At 38.2% G+C, this 14,452-nt stretch overlaps 1 protein-coding gene across 4 annotated transcripts in view; it reads left to right on the forward strand.

Moving 5' to 3' along the window:
* DNAJC13 (DnaJ heat shock protein family (Hsp40) member C13) overlaps positions 1-14,452 on the forward strand; it is a 70,325-nt gene that overhangs the window by 26,117 nt on the left and 29,756 nt on the right. For 3 of the 4 annotated variants that reach the window (XM_020804563.3, XM_078377354.1, XM_078377356.1), the window contains 10 exons: positions 1,116-1,211; positions 1,406-1,549; positions 3,178-3,192; positions 6,806-6,888; positions 7,517-7,670; positions 8,263-8,366; positions 8,452-8,611; positions 10,803-10,865; positions 12,581-12,682; positions 13,019-13,123. In XM_020804563.3, coding sequence (XP_020660222.1) covers positions 1,116-1,211; positions 1,406-1,549; positions 3,178-3,192; positions 6,806-6,888; positions 7,517-7,670; positions 8,263-8,366; positions 8,452-8,611; positions 10,803-10,865; positions 12,581-12,682; positions 13,019-13,123 — 1,026 coding nt within the window. The remainder of the gene's footprint in view (positions 1-1,115; positions 1,212-1,405; positions 1,550-3,177; positions 3,193-6,805; positions 6,889-7,516; positions 7,671-8,262; positions 8,367-8,451; positions 8,612-10,802; positions 10,866-12,580; positions 12,683-13,018; positions 13,124-14,452) is intronic. The other variant, XM_078377355.1, reaches the window with a different exon arrangement.

Below are 14,452 nucleotides of genomic sequence, written 5' to 3' on the forward strand. Positions count from 1 at the left end.
ATAAGTCAGAATTAACATGATATTGTTGTCGTCAGAATTAGAATTATATAAAACATGAAGAGAAAAGCTACTTAACACCTAACAGTTCCTTGCAAGGTTTGAAGATTGCATGAATGTATTATATGTTAGCCACTCTAATATGGAAAGAATATTTGTGAGGGAATAAAGTAATAGATTCCTAAGTAGAGATGTGGACGACTCACCATTTTGGTGACTTGTCCTGCTTCGTGAGTTGTCAAAAGTTGATGACGCACGGTTTCCCCCATGAAGCAACGAATAACAAACTTATTCATCAATTGGTGTGTGTGTGGGGGGTTATTTTTAAAAAACCCGCTGCCCCTCCCCCCCCACTGCCACCACCGCCCCTGACATTGTAGGGAAGCTGCAGCTGCCATCTTTGCAAAGGGCAGCCAGTCTCCCTTTTTACATGCTGTGGCTGGGAGGCCAGATGGAGACCTCGGTAGGGGTGATTACGATAAGGGGATGTCGGTGGTGGTGAGGCTAAGGTAGGGAGAGGAAGGGGGGGTGGTAGACTGTGGGGGTGGGTGGCTGTGGGGATAGGCAGAATGTTTTTTTGTTTTTTTAATACGAGGGACGAATAAAAACAGGTAAATATTCATCTCTTCATATTCATGGGGGTCTCTGGAACCCACAAATATGAAGGGATGAAAATTTAATGAATTGGCTATTTTCGTCAAAAAAGCCGATCCTTTTTTATATTCGTCTCCATCTCTGTTCCTAAGTAAAATAATATTTTAAGGAATGTAGGTGGTTTAGAAAAAAATAGGAAGACCATTGAAATTAAACCTGGCGGGATGACTAACAAAAGATGGGTGATGCCAGAATATGGTACTAAACTATGTTAATCTTAGGAAATCTTGAGTTGATTTAGGATCTTTAGTTGTATGCACTAACCAAAGCCCCAGTCTGGAGTTAAGTGCCCTAAGTACCTGACAAGAGGGCTAGAGCTCATACAGGAAGGGCCAACCATATACATAATTCACTTTACTTCAGTCACCAGCTTGGGTAAGCTTTGGTTAATAATGCTTTAGTTTTACTGTAGTTTGCTTTTTAGTTTAAGAAACTATTATGCTTTTTTTGTATGTGGCTTTTAGCCATCAGGCCTACTTTCATACCTGGACAGTAACGAACTTGTTCCTGAAAAGGATTCTGATCGGATGCACATTAGGGATAACTTAAAAATTGCAAATGTAAGTATGATTCCCCACCTTGCTATTCTTAACTGAGCTTGCATTAGCTTATTTACATGTTGCTGTTAGGGCAGACTGCTCCTTGTAATTTTAATACATCCTAAAAACATATCTCAAAGTTTTTAAATGTATTTCAAATTGCTTACATTCCCATGAAATGAAATTTTGATTTCATGATGAGTTTTGTCATCTAGGATCAATATGGGAAGTTTAATAAAGTACCAGAATGGCAGAGACTTGCAGGAAAAGCTGCAAAAGAAGTTGAAAAATTTGCCAAAGAGAAGGTGGATTTAGTTTTGATGCACTGGAGAGACAAAATGGGAATAGCACAAAAAGAAGTAAGGTTTTTAATTTTCTGTCTTCCATCTTTTAGGAACTACTGAAATTTTTTAAAATAGAAATATTCCCCCATGACTTAGGGCTACTTTGGTTGATAAGCTGATTTTATTGGTCTTTATTCTGTGTCTAACTGGGCATTTCAGTATTTTCTTATGCAAAAAGAAATCGGTGTGGCAATTTCTGTTTTAATCAATTCCAATAATCAATTCTGTGTAGCATCAACTCTTGTGATCATTCATGGGGTAGCTTATATGTAAAGCACTATTTCCTCCTGCAGCTCAGGAAGCTGGGATGCTCTGTCTGGAGAGATTTTGAATATATGAGCTGGGACATTCTTGTTGACTATTGTTGATAATATTAGACAAGGAGTATTGAAGATGTCCATTGATTTTTCCTTTTTTTTTCTGCCTTAACCTTGTTGAAGTTGTGAGGATAAACATCTGTGCCATTTATGTGGTAGTAGTTTGTTCTCCTTGATGTGGATGATGATTTATTTTTCTTGGTTGATGGATGATTTGATAGGTAGGGCGAGACTGCAACCATATTTTTGACAGAAAACTATGTAGATCTAGAAATACTAATACGATCTTTATTTGGTTCTTATGTTGCTGTTTTGTTATTTGATTCCTATTTAATTTTTTGTTTACCCTTACTTATCTTCAATAGCCCATGGTTCATATGGTTTGCTTTGGGCTTTAAAAAAAGTGAAATCTGAAAAGAAAATGGCCTGTACAGCATAAATACATTAAGCTTTAGTGTATGTGAACTTGGCACTTTTTATTTACTTAGGGTAGAAAAGGAAGATATGATATGTTTTAAGCCATGCACGGAAATAGATGATATATGAAACAAATTAATAAGCTGTACGTGGACGACCCTAGCTATATTAAGCTTAAAATATAATTATTCAGTATGACAACACCAGAGTGTTAAGGCTTTTTATGGGGTAGGTGGAACTTTAGTAATGATTTCAGTTTTATTTTATATGTTTGTTGCTTCAGTGGATAAGACAAGATATGGGAACTATAGTTAATTTTTTCAGAATGGCACATTTTATATTAGGTCGATCCATTAATGTGCCCCTCAGATTAGCGGGGATGCATGAGTATATGTATACATTTAGTTATGTACTATTTGCATAAGCCTCTATGCTGCAAGGTCAGAAGACCTGCAGTCGTAAGCTCAAATCCACGTGACGGAGTGAGCCCCTGTTGCTTGTCCCAGCTCCCGTCAACCTAGCGGTTTGAAAGCATGCAAAATGCAAGTAGATAAATAGGTACCACCACAGTGGGGAGGTCACGGCGTTCCATGTCTAGTTGCGCTGGCCACGTGACCACAGAAGATTGCCTTCAGACAAAACGCTAGCTCCATGGGTTGGAAACGGAGATGAGCACTGCCCCCTAGAGTTGGACACGACTGGACAAATTGTCAAGGGGAACCTTTATCTTTACCTATTTGCAAGCCACATACATTTGAGATATCATTTGGGCTTTTGCTTTGCAAATAGCTGTCATGTTACCTTGAAAGTCTCATGGTAATTGATAGATAATAAGTATTAAAATGTTTTTGAAGCATTTGTGCTAAACATATCGTTTTGTTTTTCTTTCTGTTTCCAAAATACAATCAGGACAGAAACAATATGGTGAGTCTGAATTATAATTCCTTTTTGTAGACCAGGAGTGCACAACTAAAGCCCTTTTGATGTTTTTGGACTGCATCTGTCCCAATCCCTCAGCACAGACTATGTTGACTAGGACTGATAGAAGTTGTGGGACCAAAATACCTGGAGGGTCACAATAGCTATCCCCTGCTATAAATTGTGTTGAATTGTGTCCAGCATGTAATGACTTGACTGCCAGACACATTACATGTGTCCAGCATGTAATGACTTGACTGCCAGCATGTAATGACTTGACTGCCAAGGTTGCCTGTCAAGTCTGATTTGCTACTTAAAGTTGGAGTCTCACGTATTAACTTAAATTCTTCAGTGTGAACATGGTTACTGCATTCTAGAATAACATATATAATGATCCTCTACTTTCCAGTTGCTGTTGGCAACAGAGTAAAGGCACAAGTTTCTTGCATGTATGTTTATCCATAACAATTTTATTATGTAGCTCCCTCGGTACCTCACTAGTAGATTCGACTCATTGGGAGTGAAGTGGTACTGATTCAGATTTTAAGAATAGTTTAAACATAGGCAGATGAAGTTGGCTTTATTTGCTTAAACTTCTGTGAAGTGTTTTATGTTGATGCATTGGTTCATTTTTTAATATTTGTTTTTTAACTAGTAGGAATAGGGTAGGGAATACAAAAGGTAAAAGGAAGTGGGGGAAAGGGAAAAGATTAGAGGGATAGGAGAATACAGAGTATAGAATCATCCAATCTATTCATATTTCAATAACAAATCAACTTTCTGCTTTTTTTACTATTTGATTACCCTCCAGCTATCAACTTACAGTTATATTTTAGTTTAAATCTAAGTTACTCCATCACTATCCGGGAACCGAGACCATTTGTAAAATACATCCCATCGTTCAATTTCCTTTTGATTTGGACAGTCATTCAGCACGCCTGAAAGAGTATCCATTTCTGTTGCTTCCCATATTTTCTCAGTAAGCTCCTCTTGTTTCCGTAGCTCTGTTTTCTTCTGATATTTGGAAGAGAAGGATGGATCCAGAACAGTAATCCAATTTTTAACATAACATTTTCTGACTGTAGTAGCTAAATAGCTCACTGGATAACTCTTTATCCCATCTATGTTACCTGGTATTGTACTCAATAAAAGCAGTTCTGGAGTTAATACAGTTTCATTTAAATGTTGTTTATACATCTGATAACTTCTCTTTCATCAGATCTTCTATCTGGCTGACACACTCATTTACTTGCTGAAATCCTGCTGTTATTATCTTTTGCATGGTAGCCTGCCATTCTTTATCTGACTTTTGTGCCACTATTCCCAAATTCTGAGATTGGGCAGACAAAGTCCCCAACATTTGATATTTTAATTTTTTGGAGCCCATTTCAGTCTTTCCAATGAGGAGGCTCTGTATAAATAATACTATATCCTTGACCAAAGTGGCCAACCCTCTAATGTCTTTCCGAAGTTTCCACTATTTTATCAACAAAACAAACCCACAATCATAAACCTCCCCTAGGTTCTTCCTCCCATCCTTACACAGATATTATAATATATAAATAAACTTTTAGCCCAACAATTTAAAATACAACCGTGGCAATATTATCAGAGTCCCACACAGTCCAGTCAAAAAATTCCAGACTAAACAGCAGACACAGGGGGTCAGTTTCTCCAGTAGATATCCTTATAATCCACCTAATCTTCTTTCCATTAATCCAAAGATTCAATAAATGAAAAAAAAACTCCAGTCCTGATTTTCCTAGCTCCTCAGTCCATTCTCCTATGTCATATCGATGATGATTCACAGTCAGTTTTCTTGCTTCCAAAAGCTTATTCCTTCTTCTCCAAAAACCCCACAAGATTCTGTTATCAGAGTCCCACACAGTCTAGGGCATAGGTCGGGCAACAGAGGTAAATTACCCCAAATGGGGTAAAAGTGAAAATCCTGGGGGTAATGAGTAGAGTGCTACCCCCCTCCCACCCCCACCTTCTGCAGACAAATGTCAAATTGTAAGCCACCTTTCTCTGTTACTTCCTGGTTGCAGCAGGCACTTGTAAATCCTCCCTTAGTTGAGAGATTGGGAGATAAGCTCCTTGATTGGTTGCAGCTGGGGATTAGCCCCAGGCAATCAATCAATCAATCAAGGGCTTCTCAATGACTGCTTCCTCCGGAAATGACTGCAAACAAGCAGCAGGAGGGAAAGCAAGGGAAGGAGGGAAGAAAGGTGCGAGAGATGGAGGACTTCATCAAGCTTATTTAAATGTATGTAATTGTAGAAAATGGAGGGAGGGAGGGGTGTGTGTGTGTATGAGAGAGTGAGAGAGAGAGAGAGAGACTGACTATGAAAACGAACAAACAGCAATTTGGTTTCTAGTTCCTCTGCCCCTTTGAAATCCAGCTTGTACTTCTGGGAGTTCTCGGTCAACATACTGCTGAAGCCTACTTGTAGGATTTTGAGCATAACCTTGCTAGAGTGTGAAATGAGTGCAATTGTATGGTAGCTGAAGCATTCTTTGGCACTGCCCTTCTTTGGGACTGGGATGTAGACTGATGTTTTCCAATCCTCTGGCCACTGCTGAGTTTTCCATTGATGATGATTTTAATAGTGCACTGGTCCCTTGATATTGGGCTGTGGCACCAGGGTGTGTGACATGACCTTTAGCCTGGTTTGTTCCTTTTTGCACACCATACGTAGAATGATTAAAGTGGTAGGGAAAGCTCCCCCCCCCCCCCCAAATTCTGCGTTGGCTGTCTCTAGCAAGCATGCCATTGCTAGCACCACTCTGGTAGCCACTGATGATGATTAAATCCTCTGCGAGCTAGCAAAAATTTAATGCAACTTGCTAGGCACGATGGACACCTTACTACTCCCTATACCACACCATGGCTGGAGTGCAATGTGTTCCAGCTAAAATAGTGCACATCTTTATCAAATTTGGTGCATCCTGCTAGTTCAATACACAGCCTGTGTAGATTCAATAATATTTTTAATTCAAATAATGTATGATTTCCTTCCTTTCGAATCAAGGGGGTAATGTCAGCGTATATAAATTTTTCGGGAGGTAAAAGGTAAAAAAGTTCCCTGACCCCTGGTCTAGGGAAAAAGGTCCAGGCTAAACAGTATCCACAAAATTTCTGTCTCTTAAAGCTTGTAGAGTGGTATTTCACTCTGGGATTTTTTCCAGAAACAAAAGATTTTTCCATCTCGCTGTCTCTCTTTCGGCCTTGAACCAGCCTGCTGTTTAAGAATCAGTTTCCTTTTTGAAGAAGCAGGCTGGTAAGCAAAACGTGCAGCTCCTTATCTTCTTTCAGCCAAATATTTTCACTCTAATTTCTTTTTCAGCTTAATGGGGTTGTTCATAAATCAAAGGCTTCAACTTTGTTAATGTTTTGGTTCATTTCTAACTGTTTTATAAATGCCTTCTGTTTTACCTAGAGGGAAGAATATATCTCTATTCTTGAACGTCAGACAATTTTCTATTTACAAGAAGAATGTACACTCAAATATAATTGTTCTGATTATTAAAAGCTCCATTTTGCAATGGTGTTAATTTCATTTCACATTAAGTTGTGATACATCCTCTGGGCTCCAATTTGACTAAATGTTCTTTGCAGAATATGAATCAAAAGCCAGTCATACTGAGGAAGCGAAGGCAGAGAATAAAAATACAAGCAAATTGGGATCTTTTCTATTACAGGTAAATATTTAGGAGTGAAGTCTTAGTGTTGCTTTAGCTATTTGTACTGGCCAAAATCCTGCTGTGTATGTAATGCCTGTGAAAGTGGGTGATGTCACTGAGAGGAGGAGATTTTCAGTAACTAAAGACTTCCTCATCTCATCCGACCTTCCATGATTCCTATGCAATGGAACAGACTACTCATTATCTTGGCAAGCCACAGGATAAAAAGAGGTCTTTCCTCACTGAAAATCTCCCCTTGCTGGTGACATCATTGTCCTTCTGCAAGCACAACTTTTGCTTATACAGAGTTTTAGCTGTTGATTAGAATTCTTTGTTAGAATTGCCTGACAAAAAGTTAGATGTGCTAATTTCTGAACTGTTAATAGTAAAGTGGTGGCTGAAATTCTTTTGCTGAGCTCAGTAAGTCACACTAGAATAGGTCCATTGAATCAATGAGGAGATTTGGCGGCTCAGCTGCTTCTGAAGTTCCATTAATTCAAGTAGGCCCATTTGAATCAGTGGAACTCACCAAACTGACTCACCAAATTGTCATTATTTGAATGGGCCTATTTTACTGTGACTTACTATACTAAGCAACAAGATTTTATCCATTTTGTGAAATCTGCTTCTTATATCTTTTATACAGATTTCTTCAAGATCATGCTAGATCCAATCTAATTTGGAATTTCAAAACACGAGAAGAATTAAGAGATACCTTGGAGTCTGAAATGCGGGCATTTCAGATTGACAGAGAACTTGGCAGTGCTAATGTCATCTCTTGGAATCATCATGAATTTGAGGTAAGTTTTCACTTGATGCTTTTGCTTCCTTTAATATCAGTGTTATATTGATTTTAAACCTACTTAAATTCCCAAACTGTTATTTACACATGGTAATATGAAAAGCAAGTTTATGTTAATTTGGTGTCTTTCTCCTTGTTTGTGTTTTGCAACGATGTATTTCTGTTTTCATTATTAGTTATTAGGACTGTCTGTTGAAAAAATCTAGTGAATTCATCTTTCAAATTCTACTTACGTCATTGTTCAAGTTTCTGTGCACATTGTCTTGCGAAATAAGCCTTGGACTTATCTCAGAGAAATGTTGATAGGACTGCCATTTTAGACTATTCATGCCTGAATGAAATTAGCATATGGCAACTGAAGAAAATTTAAATTAAAGAAAGCATAATTTGTCTTTAGTTGATATCCATATGTGCCATAGCAAGCATACCTGAGCACACCTCTTTATTTGTTTATATAAGAGAGAATGCCTAAGATGGTGCTTGTCATCTTTAGCTACACCCACCAAAGTTTCTTTGCACAAAAATATTACCATTCAGATGCCATGTTTCCACTGATCATACCACATAGTTCTTTTGGACTTCTTTTTAAGGTGAAGTATGAGTGCCTGTCAGAGGAAATAAAAATAGGTGACTATTACTTGAGATTGTTGTTAGAAGAAGATGAAAACGAAGAAAGCGGAGCAATAAAGAAATCGTGAGTTTGTATTATCCAGTTGTTTAATCTGAATTTTGAAGTCCCATCTTCTGTGTCATAAATGGTTTCTTCTTTCTTCTCACAGTTATGAATTTTTCAATGAATTGTACCACCGTTTCCTGCTTACTCCTAAAATAAACATGAAATGCCTTTGCCTGCAAGCCCTGGCCATTGTTTATGGAAGATGCTATGAAGAGATAGGTCCCTTTGGTGACACAAGATATATTGTAGGGATGTTGGAAAGGGTAGGTGATATTTAAAATTGCTCCACATAATTTGGGAAGAATTCAATAGGAAAACATTTCTTGTTGAAGCTTGCCTGAAATGTTTAACTAACAACTTCAAGTGAAGTGCAGTTTTTTGGTCTGTCTTCTACCCAGGCAAACAGTTTTACAGTGGTGCCTCGACTTAACGAACTTAATTGGTTCCGGAACTCCAGTCGTAACTCAAAATGGTCAAAAGTTGAGGCACCATTTCCCATAGGAATGCACTGAAATGCAATTAATCTGTTCCAGCAGAAGAAAAAAATCACCAAAAAACCACACAAAAATTGTAAGACCCATTGGAAACACAATTAATTTGTTCCGGATGAAAGGGGGGGGAAATAAAAGCAAATAAACAGTGCAAGACCCTTCGGAAATGCAAAAAAAAGCAAAGCAGAAAGTGAACAAACTGTGCAAGACCCTTCGGAAATGCAAAAAAAGCAAAACAGAAAGCAAACAAACCATGCAAGATCTATCGGAAATGCAAAAAAAGCAAAGCAAAAAGCAAACAACCCCCGTAAGACCCATTGGAAATGGGGGGGGGAACCAAAAAACAAACCCTGCAAGATCCATCACAGCATAGAAACATAATCCCACCACCCAGCCCAAAACCACGCTGCAAAGCCCACCCAGAACAGTTTTTTAAAAGTAGAAGGCAGGACCTTACCTTACCAGGCAGTCTGAAGCCTCCTCTGATCGCACTAAAACAGTTGGAGCGAAAGAGCTACAAAGAAACAGCCTCTTCATCTACCGAATTCCCCACCTTTTTTCCCGGCCCTTTTCTGTTCGTAACTGGAAGCTCCGACCGCAAGTTGAAGCAAAATTTTGTGGCCGGAGCTGGTCGTAACTCAAAAAGGTTGTATGTCGGGACGTTCATAAGTTGAGGCACCACTATATTTCATTTATCTTGAACTAATTTCGCTGCAGTTTTCTGAGTTTCTTCAGTGCAGCTATAACTGTACCAATCCACTGTAACATTTGTTGCTGCGTCTCAAAGGCATTGGACAAAATCTTATTGTTTAGTATAGTACGTCATACTAAAGAAATCCCAATGGGAATTTGGTGAATCTGGTCCTCTATTAAATTCCATTGAATCAAATGGACCAACTATGACTTACTTCACCATAATAACTCACAATGAGAGTAGACTCGTTTGAATCAATGGAACTTATGGATGAGTTGACTCATCAGATCCTGCACAAAAGTGATCCATTGGACCTACTTTTGTGTAGTTTACTATGTTAAGCAACAGGGTATTGGCCATAACATCTGATTGTCATAAGTTGTGGAGATATGTATACTTAATCTGAACAACCAACATGTGTAAACTATGGTATCCTCAGTGTATAAAAATGGCAGCAATTTTTGTTTTGATGGTAGTGATGCCTGCCATCTGAACATTTATCAAGTGAAACACCTATATTAATCAATTTTTGAAAAGAGCTTATACAGGACTTAGAAGCAGGACAGTAAGGAAGGTAAAATGAAGTCCATTTGGGAGACACCTCTCATGACTCTTTCATTGAAGAGATCTGACATGCTCTACTACAATTTTTGAACCGATATATAGTGCTGGGGAAGGGTTTGCCTGCCATTTCAGGGAAGCTGTTGCTTAGTTGTGCTTAAACAGCTTGCTGATAACACACTGTATGATATACAATGTATGATACACACCTCTTGGCTCCTCTGGCATTCAGGAGCAGCTAAAAAAGTGGCTGTTTCTATTCTTGCGTTGTTTATTGTAATGTGTGAACCAGGAACCTTGTGTCATCTCTCCCCAGATAAGCTAGAGTTATCTGGCATCATATGTTTTGAAGGTCTACTGAATTTTTTTTTAAGCTGTTACCACTTTGGCAGAAGGCAAGTGGAAATTATTTGAGCAGTGTTGATCCACATGCTCTCTTGTTAACAGTAAGCCATTGTCTAGAACTCTTGTGACAGGAGAATAATACTGAGCTCACATTGCTTTCCAGCATTGCCACATCAAGGACTCCATGATTAGTTTTTACTAAATTTGCTCCCAAAATGTGGGATTATAGGATCATTATTTCCATGTGTGGCTGTAGAATGTGACATTAATCTCAACAGATTAAAAGGGCTGATAATACTTTTATGTAGCATATGTTTCAGGTTTTTGCTCCTATTAAAAAGAAATCTTTGTATTTTTCTGTAGTGCACTGACAGACTTGAGCGGGACCGACTGATATTATTTCTTAACAAGCTGATTCTTAACAAGGTGAGAATTCCTACACCTCAAGGATAGTGGAGTTATTTATTCAAGAATTCTAGTTTCAGAAAAATAGTTTTAATAAATGACAATCAATTAGCAGTTCAGAATGATAATAGAAACTTTCTTTCCCTGAAGACTTCTTTATTAAGATTATCCTTATAATTGTTGATATAGAACTGGAGTTAATATCTTGTGTTAATAAGGTTGCTGTTATGTGCAATATGGGGTGTGTGCTGTATATCCTATGAGGAGATCAGGTAAAAGTGTGGAATTATCCTGCAATGGGTACAATTAGTAAGAAATTTGGAGCTTTCTATTACATTTATATCCTGCCTTTTCAATAAAAGATAGTGCTCAAGGTGACTTGTAAACTTTTAAAAGTATAAAAACAGGTAAAATCATATTTGGCTAAAAATAATTAATAGAATCATATAAAACAGCCCCACCGTAAATACAATTAAAATTAAGCAAATACATTAAAAACCATTAAAGCCTGCAAAAGATACATATGAGAAGCAATACAAAAGGGCATGTTAGATCTCATATTCCAATCTGATTTTTTGTTTTTGTTTTTACTTCCTTCTTAAATCAGCCAGAATATAAAGGCAGTGTTTTAGAATCCAAATGAGAGCAACAAATGTTTTTTCCTGTCAGCCCTGGTAAAGAAATATTTTATATAGCGGCCAGAATCTGGTTAGTGTTCACGTAAGCTTTATGAAACTTACTGTGGCCAACTGCAACTAATTGCTAGAGAGCTGGGGCACATATCGGGCACATGCATAACCAAGATGGATCATGGCACTTCAGTTGGTTGCAATTAGCTATGGCAAGGTATGCAAACCCTATGGGAATACCAGTTATTATAAAATCCATATCACTGGCTATTGATCATGCTTACTTTGTCTCGTTGGTGGTGATAACTTTAAGAGTTTAATGCATTTCTGTTCGGAATTGCCCAAATATCAGTTTTCTTCAAAACAAAATTTTATTTTCCATTATTTGTTAGTCTTCCATTTGGTACAAAACCTTTTGTTTTTTTCAAGGAATATCCAACAAGTCTTGATCCATCACCATTTGTATTAACATATAGAGAAGGTACAATAAAAAGAGAATCTATGGAATTTAAAAGCTGAATAGAATAGCTGAAAATATATTATTCCCTGAATATTAGAAGCAAGCAAAAGTATTAACATTACATGAATGGATTATTAAAATGTAGGACTATGCAGCCCTGGTTAATTTGCATATTAGACATGAATTAATAGGTTTGAGACTAGATTCATTAATAAATTGAAACTACACATACGATTTTGTAACCAGAGCCCTTTATTATATAGCTTCCATCACCACTTTAACCTAATATAATAAAAACCGATTTCTGACTTGCTATTAGTATTCTTAACCAGAAATTGACAAACTGTTTTTGTTTTATAATTTATAAATTATAGGTTCTTAAAAGAATAAAAAAAAATTGTAAACATTTATGCTTGTAATGAACCTCGTGGCACAGTGGTTAAACTGCTGTACTGCAGCCGAAATTGTGCTCATGACCTGGGGTTCAATCGCAGGTAGCCGGCTCAAGGTTGACTCAGCCTTCTATCCTTTCGAGGTTGGTAAAATGAATACCCAGCTCGCTTGGGGGGGGGGAGGCAATGTGTAGCCTGCACAATTAACTTGTAAAATGCCCAAAATTACTATTTAAAAAAATATTTTTTTTGCAGAAAAATGTCAAAGAGCTTATGGATTCAAATGGCATTCGAATCCTTGTAGATCTCCTCACTCTGGCCCATCTTCACACAAGCAGAGCAACAGTACCACTGCAGGTATGGTCTCTTTGATTTCTTAAGTCCTGAAGTATACAATTCAGAGGTAACTGAATAAACTAATAATCCCTCATATGTAACAGCTACTTAGTCATGTTAGGATTACATGAAATCAACTTTAAATTGATCCTATTCAATGTATGTGTTTGTGCATTAGTTGCATGTAGTTACTAACAAAACTGTTCAAGACAGTTGTGTTCGTCTGCCCTTCCCCATGACAAAATAGCACGCTTTGGAGCAACCTCTAGAAAGCATGCTTGACATTCAGATTGAAACATTTGAACATTTGTTGTTTTTTAACGTAATGATAAGGTTTGCTGTGTCTTTCTTTTTAAGAGCAATGTAATTGAAGCTGCACCTGATATGAAGAGAGAAAGTGAAAAAGAATGGTATTTTGGTAATGCAGATAAGGAAAGAAGTGGTCCTTACAGTTTTAGTGAGGTAACTTTCAAGCATTTTTATCTTCTTTTAAATGTTTTAACATTAAAACACAATATGTTAGAGCACTTCTTCGTAACAGTTAGCAGCATGATTGCAAGATCAGACTGATTTAATCTAGGAACTTCTGCCTATACAGTTGAGAGGATTTAATACCAAGACCACACATGCTGTGTGGTTAGCATGACCATCTGTCCACTGTTTTGATGTTGGCATACTTGTAGATATAACTCTGGAGGGTGTCTTTTCCTCTTTAATCTTTCACAAGACAGCTAACAAGAAGTAGTGGCCCATCAGATTTTTCTTGGAGTAAGTGCATTTGCACAATTAAAACTGGAGTGCCAGCTGCATCTGTTCCTGGAGAGGTCTGATCTGACCAAGATGACACATGCCTTAGTTTTTTAGTTTTAGTTTAAATTTTGGTTTTAATTTTAGTTTTAGTAATACATGTGCCTTGAAATTTCAGTGGGTCCAAAATGAGGCAGCCAGATTGCTAACTGTAGCAGGTTACAGGGATCACATAATCAATCCCCTGTTACAGTGCCTCCACTGGCTGCTGATCCATTTCTGGGCACAATTCAGTGCTGGTTCTAACCTATAAAGCTTGCGTCCCAAGCTATTTCAAGGACTGCACCTCCCACTATGAGCCTGTTTGAGTGTGAAGGTAGTCAGGAAAGGTCTTTTTCTCAGTCCCATCACCTTCATAGGTACATTTGGGGGGGGGGGACACAGGAGAGGGCCTTTTCTGTTGCTGCTCCCAAACTTTGGCACTCCTTCCTAAAGAAGGCTAGATTGGCCCCATCTTTACTGTCCTTCTGTAAGCAGGCAAAGACCTTTCTCCTCAGACTTGCTTTCCCTCAGAGACTGGTTGCCTGAGTGGGGTTTTTTAGTGGACAAGCCCCTTTGCTGCCTTGTCATGGCAAAGGGACTTAAGTAATTCAGAGAAGCTATGGGCTATGCCGTGCAGAGACACCCAAGACAGGTCATAGTGGAGAGTTCTGACTAAACACGATGCACCTGGAGCAGGAACTGTCAAGTCACTCCAGTATCTTTGCCAAGAAAACTCCATGGACAGAATCAAAAGGCTAAAAGATATGACACTGGAAGATGAGACCCTCAGGTCAGAAGGCGTCCAACATGCTACTAAGGAAGAGCAGAAGACAAGGACAAGTAGATCCAGAGCTAGTGAAGTGGTTGGGCCAAAGCCGAAAGGACACTCATCTGTGGACGCACCTGGAAGTGAAAGGAAAGTCCGATGCTGCAGAGAAAAATACTGCATCGAAACTTGGAATGTAAGATCTATGAACCTTGGGAAGCTGGATGTGGTCCAAC

The sequence above is a fragment of the Pogona vitticeps genome, chromosome 6 (genome assembly GCF_051106095.1).
Source record: "Pogona vitticeps strain Pit_001003342236 chromosome 6, PviZW2.1, whole genome shotgun sequence".
NCBI classification, from domain to species: domain Eukaryota; kingdom Metazoa; phylum Chordata; class Lepidosauria; order Squamata; family Agamidae; genus Pogona; species Pogona vitticeps.